This window comes from Polypterus senegalus, chromosome 13 (assembly GCF_016835505.1).
Source record: "Polypterus senegalus isolate Bchr_013 chromosome 13, ASM1683550v1, whole genome shotgun sequence".
Classification (NCBI taxonomy): Eukaryota; Metazoa; Chordata; class Cladistia; order Polypteriformes; family Polypteridae; genus Polypterus; species Polypterus senegalus.
In genome coordinates, this window is record NC_053166.1 from 37,069,380 (window position 1) to 37,078,036 (window position 8,657).

General features: G+C 38.3%; 1 protein-coding gene across 4 annotated transcripts in view; it reads left to right on the forward strand.

Moving 5' to 3' along the window:
- LOC120542585 (hexokinase-2-like) overlaps positions 1 to 7,437 on the forward strand; it is a 46,546-nt gene extending 39,109 nt beyond the window's left edge. For all 4 annotated transcript variants that reach the window (XM_039775148.1, XM_039775146.1, XM_039775150.1 and 1 more), the window contains 2 exons: positions 4,667 to 4,900; positions 7,066 to 7,437. In XM_039775148.1, coding sequence (XP_039631082.1) covers positions 4,667 to 4,900; positions 7,066 to 7,204 — 373 coding nt within the window. In that variant the 3' untranslated portion in view covers positions 7,205 to 7,437. The remainder of the gene's footprint in view (positions 1 to 4,666; positions 4,901 to 7,065) is intronic.
- The last annotated feature ends 1,220 nt before the right edge of the window (positions 7,438 to 8,657 follow it).

Genomic DNA, 8,657 nt, shown 5'->3' on the forward strand with positions numbered 1-8,657 from the left:
ACATTCCAAAACATAAAACACAACATAACGTTCATTGCAGGTTTAGTCATAACATCTGCTACCATTTTATCTGTTGGATGATACTCAAGAACTATTTTACCTTCATTGACTACATACTGTATCTAATGAAGTCATATTTGATATCAACATGTGAACATCTCTGACCTCAAACTGGATTCGTGGAGAGAGCTATTGCCCCTTGATTGTCCCCAGAGATTTTTACTTTTTCAAGTTGACATTCATTGCCCATCGCTTTCTGTAACTGTACAAGGCACATACTCTCTTGTGCAGTCGCTGCCAGTGCCACGTTTTCAGCTTCACATGAAGACAAAGCTACTGTGGACTGTTTCTTTGACTTCCATGAAATCAATGGACCATTTTTAGTTAGACTAAAGCAGTACCCTGTTGTACTCCCACCAGTCACATCAGAGGCCCAATCAGCATCACCATTCAGTTTAAGTTCCAGGTTTTCACCACATTTCTTGTAGCACAACTCATAATCAGTAGTGCCCTTCAAGTACCTCATAACATGCTTAGCTGTGGTTAAATGTTGTTCATTTGTCTCTGATTAAAAACTCTGACAGTTTACTGATCACTGGCTTAAATCTGGTCTTGTACAAGTCATCACATAAATCAAGCTACCTCCTACCTCTCGATACTACTTAGCATCTATAGTTTCATTGTGATTATTATATTCCAGTTTCTGTTCACATGGCATTGACCTCAGTTTACAATCTGTCATACCAAACTTCTCTATGATCTTTGATATGTGCCATCACTTTGTTCAAAATTACTACCCAAGAAATGCTTAATTCTCCCAGGATCTTAAATTTTGCCTTTCCCTTCACATCATTGAGTAGTGTTTCATCGCTGGTACCAATAATGAGATCATCGACCCATATTATCAATATCACTTTGTCACTCCCAGATTGTCTGACATACACACATTTGTTGGCTGGGTTTTATTCAAACTCATTCTCATTCAGATGATCATGCAGCACCTTACTCCAGTTTCTACCCAAATGTTTCAGACCTTGTTCAACTTGAAAACTAGCTTCTTGTTTGTTTTGGATTTGACTTTAAAACCCTCCGGTTGCTTTATGTACACCTCACAATCAATTGGAGCATGTAAGTAGGCTGTTTTCACGTCCATCTCATGAAGAATTAGATTGTACTGCGATGCCACTTGCATCAAATCTTGTGCTGATGTAATGTTTGCAGTTATAGAAAAAATTTCCTTGTCATCAGTCCCCTTCACCTGAGTGTAAACTTTAGCAACATACCTGGCTTTGTACATTTCTGACCTACAGTGAAACCTTGGATTGTGAGTAACTTGGTTTGCGAGTGTTTTGCAAGACGAGCTAAAAATTTTAATAAATTTTAACTTGATAAACGAGCAAGGTCTTGCAATATGAGTAGTACATATATGCTTTGTCCGCCGAGCGTCACATGGGGATTGTGGGTAATCGTCTTCCATGCTCGTTCTCAGTCAGCGTGCCTCACTTATATAGTCAACATTTGTACGAACGTATACTGTTCATAATAGCATGGTGACCACGTGTGTGTGTTGTAACGTCCAAGTCCCTGTCATGCACCAAAAGCACGAAGCGGAGTCTCAGTACTTTAGCGACACCAGCTTTATTCAGCTTGAAACAGGAACAGCACGGCTATTTATTTGGAAAGGGGTCTCTCTTTGAACTGCCTTTCACCAGGTTTCTTCCATTTTTTCCCTACAAGGTTTTTTTTTTTTGAGTTTTTCCTTGTCTTCTTAGAGAGTCAATGCTGGGGGGCTGTCAAGAGGCAAGGGTCTGTTAAAGCCCATTGTGGCACTTCTTGTGTCATTTTGGACTATACAAAAATAAATAAATAAATAAAGTTACGGCTAAAATCGAAATATATTCAACAGTAGAATATTATCATAATGAATTGTTTTGATTGATTGCTCAACTGCTAGTTTCTTGGGCTTTGCGATTGTTGCATTCAGGACAAGTGAAGCGCTGCCCCCATCCCTCAGCAGAAGGCACTGTTGTACAAAACTTAAATAAATAAATGCACCTACGAAAATTTACGTATTGTTAAGTTACGTATTTATTGCACATTCTACTTATTTGTCATAATCAAAAATTTCCAATTTTCCATGACTTGCTTAATTTAATTTCTCATTTAGAAAAATATTTGTTTTTTCTTTGTGCCAATCCCTGCTAGGAAGTTTCTGGTTAAGAATTTTGAAGACCGACATTAGGTCTCCATGCTGTCTCCTTTGTTCGATACTACACAGGTTTAATTCTCGGAGTCTGTCACTATAGGACATGTCCTCAGGTCCTGAGAAGCACCTGGTTGTTCTCTCCGCTGCACACCTTCCATCAACAATCAATCAACATTTTTTTTATATAGCACATATTCATACAAAAAAATGTAGCTCAAAGTTCTTTACAAAATGAATAGAAAAATAGAAGACACAATAAAAAATAAACATGTGCTGCTATGTCTATTTTGTTGCATGGTGACTAGAACTGCACACAATACCTCTGTCTCACTAGCACATTATATAATTCTGATTTATATTCAATAGTTTTTATGATATAACCTATCATTTTATTTACCCTTTTAATAACTTCTGTGTATTGCTTATATGATGAAAATGTTGTGTCAAGATAAACTTGCAAATCCTTTTCAGAGGTTGCCCCCTGTAGGACAGTGCCTCCCATCTTGTATTTATAATTGAAGTTCCTTTTGCCTATGTGTAGCACTTTGCACTTTTCTATTTTAAACTGAAGTGTTCAACCAGTTCTGAAGCTTGTCCAGGTCTTTCTTAAGTGTTTTTCATAATTGTATCTGCCATTACTCCAATATTAGTGTCATCTGTGAATCTCACAACTTTACTAACTATAAAGGAACCCCGAGGGCCTCTACTGATGACCTCACCCCACAGAGGATTCTTGTCTTATCTGCACTGTTTGTCTCCTGATGGTTAACTAACTTGAGATAAAGTTTTGTAGGTTACCTCTGATGCCTACAGCTTCTACTGTTTCACCTTCTAGTGAATGTTGGATGTTGCTGTTGAGATTTTTTAATACTCTCATTTGATGGATGAACTGTATGATAATCTGTTAATAGGATTTATTTTGTGATATTTTCTTTTATGGTATTACTAGCAGGAGTACCCGGCATTGCCCGGGAATGTATAATGAATTTCCCAAATGAAAGAAACACAACATAGAAATAGAACAAACATTTTTCTGATTCACATTTTATTGTAATAGGTAACACAAGTGGTTATTCACCAAAAGAAGTCATTTGAAAACAGGAATTGTACTTCCTGATGTAGTTCAAGAAATTCTTTAAAAAAGGTGTTGATCCTGACATCAAAGGGTGTAGAGATTCAGGTGCATGAAGTACAGATGGCAGTTTCACCTTCCCATTTGAGCAACACAATCCCGGTGACTCTCCTTTCCATTGTAGAGCTCTACAATGAACACAGATATGATCCATTTGGCCAATAACAGCGACAGGATGTTCATGATATGCAACCTGATGGTTATATGCGAAAGCCATATTTTTTAAATTGTGCTGCATTTGTCCACATGTTGCATAAGCAGCCCTTTACCTGTTGGCAGACAGTCTGGTTTCCCTTTTTTGAGATGTTTCACCCGCTCTTGCATCAGACATTTTTCCCAACCAAACATACCCCATGACCTCCTCCTCGTCACAAAGGAGCCCCATGCCCAGTTTGGTGGCGATCAGACGCCTGGTGCAGATTTGTATGGCGGACAAACAAACATACATTGACTACAGCCTCCCTTCCCTTTCTTCAGATATTTCATCCGGCCTTGCATCAGTAGCTCTTCACCTGTTGGTTTCCCTTTCTTGAAATGATTCATCCGGTCTTGCATCAGCAGCCCTTCTCCTGCTGGCAGTACGAGGAGGTGTGCGGAACTGTCGGTGAAAAGGTACCCTGCGCTTCACCCCGAACATTTTTCCCAACCAAACATACCCCATGACCTCCTCCTGGTCACAAAGGAGCCCCATGCCCAGTTTGGTGGTGATTGGACACCCGGTGCAGATTTGTATGGCGGACAAACAAACATACATTGACTCTGCTTTATATATTAGATATGGCTGACATTTTATAATCACTGGTGCTGATAGCTTAATACATTGCAAAGCACAGTGTTTCTCCCTTGCTGCTTCACATGGGTTTTGCTTTATTTTCCAGCTGATTGTCCTGTCACAATCCAAATATATGTTTTACGTCAGTTGGTGAATGTAAATTGCAATGATATAGGCGCGCATGTGTCCTAAAATAGACTGGTGACTCATCAAGGGTAGACTTCTTTTTTGCAACCCATTGATGTCCCAGCTCTACATTACCCCAACTAGGGAAATTCTAGCTTGAAAAGACGTAAATGGTTGGAGGACAAACTGCAGCTCAGAGAGAGATATCATACAGCTTGATGGCGTTAGGTAAGGTTTGCAACAACATGTCTCTGCAAACAAAAATAAAAAAAACAAGTAAACCATACCCTTGATGAAGACCATACAGTTAAAATGTCGTGTCTCTTACCTTCTTAACATGTGTTACTTGTAGAGATAATTACATACAGTACATCTTTTATATTGTCTCTCAATTGATTGCTATCTCCTGCATGCTCTTCTCTGTTTATAGGGACACCAGTAGCCTGGCTGAAGCTCACAAGATTCTTACTAGTCTGGGTCTGGAACCTAGTGACGATGACTGTGAATTGGTTAGGAGTGTTTGCAGTGCCGTGTCCACCCGCTCTGCAGACCTTTGTGCAGCTGCCCTTGCAGCAGTCTCTGATCGCATCCGTCAAAACCGTGGTGTGGACCGCCTTAAAATCACAGTGGGTGTGGATGGCACTGTGTACAGGAAGCATCCCAAGTAAGCAGTTCTTTCACTTAGAATAAATAAAGAGGTAAACTATTCTGAGATTTTCATCTCAATGGCTGTCTGCCCACCCATTCATGTTCTGAAACCACATTTTCCATTGCATATTTGGAAGAGTAACTGGAAGCCAGTCTGTAAAATGTCTTTGTATAGGATTCAGGAGTTTTTAAAGGGGACATTTAGCAGCATACATCATAAACAGGACAATGCATATATGTTTTCCTGTTTATGATGTTCACTGCTTTTCCTGAAAGTAAATATTAATAATATTTTAGCAAAAACTGCAGGTGTTTTGTATGTTTTAAGCACACACCTGGATAACGGACATGTGGATTATGCAATGTGAATAAGGTGAGATTTTTTATGTTTCATCCACAGAAGTTTTTTTACATTATTTGCAGTTGTACAGCATGGATTGCCATTAGGTTCTATTATGTAATATTATTTGTTTATAGAAAACTGAATTAAAATTTTACTTTTTTAATTGTACTTATTGGTAATTGGTGAGAGAAATGTTGAAACAGTGGTTAGCTCTGCTACCTCATAGCACCCTTCTTGTGATTCCACACCAGGGTGGTTTTCCTGTTATATCCCTTAGACAAGCAGGTTAGGTTCATTTGTGACTCTGTAACTGGCCCCATGTTGGACAGTGTGATAGAGTGAGTGTGTGCTGCGATGTTCTTGTACATAGTGCTGCTGGGACAGGCTCTGGTTCCCTACAACTTTGGGCTGGATAACCACATTTGAATAGGGATGAACAGGCGGTAAAGAAAACACATTTGACCAAAGGTTCTGGATACTAAATTTGTAAAAAGTCTGCTCCCACAACTGTGGTGGAATCACATGAAAGTGTGATAATAGACTCTGTCACCATCTTGCATTTATCTAATGTCATTCTCTAGTTAGTGAGGTCTAAAGCAACTGTGTAAATCAGTTAAGTTGGCCTTGCTTCAATTGTGAAAATAAAAGAAAAAATTCAGCATGGAATGGCCCATACTGTATTCCTGTGTAAGTTACACTTTAGAGATACTGTAAGAAATTATTCAATGGAAGATTTGAATCAATTGTACCATGCAATAATATAGAATCAAATAATGTGCCTTAACTTATATAATATTTATGTACACAAATAAATTTAGAATAAAATTAACAGAAAATTGAATCAAGTGAACACATTTTGTAATATTTTATTTGAAACTAAATACATTGGGTCAAATGAAGTAAGCAAGTGACACAGATTTACAGGCTGGTGCAGGAGTGGCTTAACGCCTCTGTGCACCTTGACCTTTACACATCTGTTGTGTTTGTGTGTTCATTTCTTTCTCTTCATCATCCAGCCTGTGTTCACTTTAGGCAGGCAAGCTGTCAGCTACCTTCACTTATAAAATTCTTCAAGTGTGTGTGTATGTGCGTGCCTGCATGAGCCTTATTGTGTGAATACTTTTATTTTTAATTAAATTATGCATCTCAAAAACTATCTATCCATGCAGAATTTTAACAAATTAATTGTTCTGGTCCCATGATTAAATGGAGCAGACAGCAAAAATCTCGGTTAAATGAAAATATTTCTATGTCAGTTATCATTGGACATAGGATTATTACTGGGCCAAAATGGGCAAAAACAATAGGCTTGGAGCCTGTAACAAGACAAACACAGTACTGTACAACTTGTTTGAAGAAGATAAGTTAGTTTTTGGTAGTTACTGCTGTACATAGATTTAAGGCGAATAGCTCAGAAAGTGCTTTAATTTCTTGTTTTCTTATCTTTGCTAGGATGTACTCATGCAGGAACTCTATACAAGACAAAAACTGCAGAATTCTACAACAAAAACTGCAATATTAAAACGTGAAACTCAGTCTCTGTTTTCCACAGGGACACACATACAGACACTATGCTAAAATCAACATTTTTCAATGAATATTGTAGAATCAGAATCTGAACTTAATTCAATAGAGAATTCTTGACCTCATCACCACACTCCTAATAACATGGAAGTAAAAAAGTAAATAGTTGCAAGTTTCCTAAGGTAAAGGTGTCTGTTAAATAATAAGTACAGACAATGGCAGAGCTGGGAAGCAAACCCAGGAAAGCTGAGGTTGTAAGGCAGCAGTGGCTCAGCTGTTCATTTATTTATGATTTCTGATGTTTCTGTCTGCAGGTTTGGCTCACATCTGCAATGCAGAATCAAGTCACTGGCCCCACAGTGTGACGTCACCTTCATGCTTTCAGAGGATGGCAGTGGCAAGGGAGCTGCCCTGGTTGCGGCAGTGGTGCAAAACAAAAACATGTGCAGCTAGAAGATGGAGTACCTCTAGCAGATATAATTAAAAAAGTTACTGGAAGCAAAAAATTACAGCTATTTATTATTTATTGCGCTGGTAATATGCAGTATTTGGAGTAGTTCCAGTTTCAGCTGAAACATCTGCTCCTCTCAAATTGCATTTTCTTCTTTAAGTGGAATTATGTTGAAGCATATTTAATGTGCAATTAACAGTATTAATTAAAGTAAATAAAAGTTGTTGTTTGATCATTTTTTTTATTCTTACTGAAAGCTGGGAACAATGGAGAAGTAATAGGAATGTCACTTGCCCCAGAAGGCTTTACAGTCCTTGACAGGCAGATATGAAAGACTGAGTAGTATCTACTGTAGAGTCCTGCTGGTATCACCCAAGTGAATAAAGTTTATACAGGCTGGTCATATATGTACCACCCCGCCATGCTCATAAACGTGGATGTGTGCACTGAGCAACAAATTGATGTCAAGATAGCTGAAAAAAAAAAGATGCAGGACTGCAGGGTGGTGTGCCTCCCCATTATACTGACTCGGGAAAGGGAGACAGTATTTTTGAGAAGGAGAAGGAAAAAGAGATGAAGTTAAAAAACACACACAGTTTGTAACCAAAAAAATCAAATTGCACTTTCTCCAAGCCCAAAACAAAAACCAACATTTTAGTGAAGTCCCATAGTAGATCTGAAAACTAAACAGAATAGAAACATAAATTGCACAGAAGTCTTTTAGGATATTATCCACAAAATCGGATGAGAGATGGACACCAGTGAAAACCTTGTAAAAATTTATATCAACAGTGATGGCCTTTCAGTTACCCCATGGAGTTACAATGGTTGCCAAAGAGTTGTTCTTGTGCAGGACATTTCACGTGAATGGCACAAAGGCCAGAGTATATCTTCCCCTGTAATTTATGACAAAAATACTCCCAAGGACATATGCTAATGAGCCAAAAAAGCAGTATTTTACTTCTATTAGCCAAGTTATAAGTTGAATAAATCAGATCTCTCAGTAACAGACTGGCCCTATTGCTTTATATACTAAAAGGAATGCATTGCATTTCATGTCTTGGCCTACATATTCTATTTAAAAGAGACTTCTGATAGAGACAAACAAACAAGACTTTCATAAGACAAACATTTTTTAACAGATAAGGGTGTTAAGGCTAACTTGGGTGTCACTCTCTTTACAGGTAGGTTAACTAGCAGAAAAGCTGAACGTGAATAAAAATAAATATAAATATGAAGCTCTAAATGAAGTAGAAGGCTGACCTTCTTTGTCGCAACTCGAGTTAATCTTGGCAGTTTCGCACTAGCTTTTTGCTGTTTACATGAACTCACAGTCCTCTTGTAAAACTCACCAAAAATTATTTCAAGTCTACCCATAATTAACAACATGGCAGGAATGAATACCTGCAGCCACTGAGGCCGTCCAGGGTATGTGTTTGTCACCCCAAGGTATGA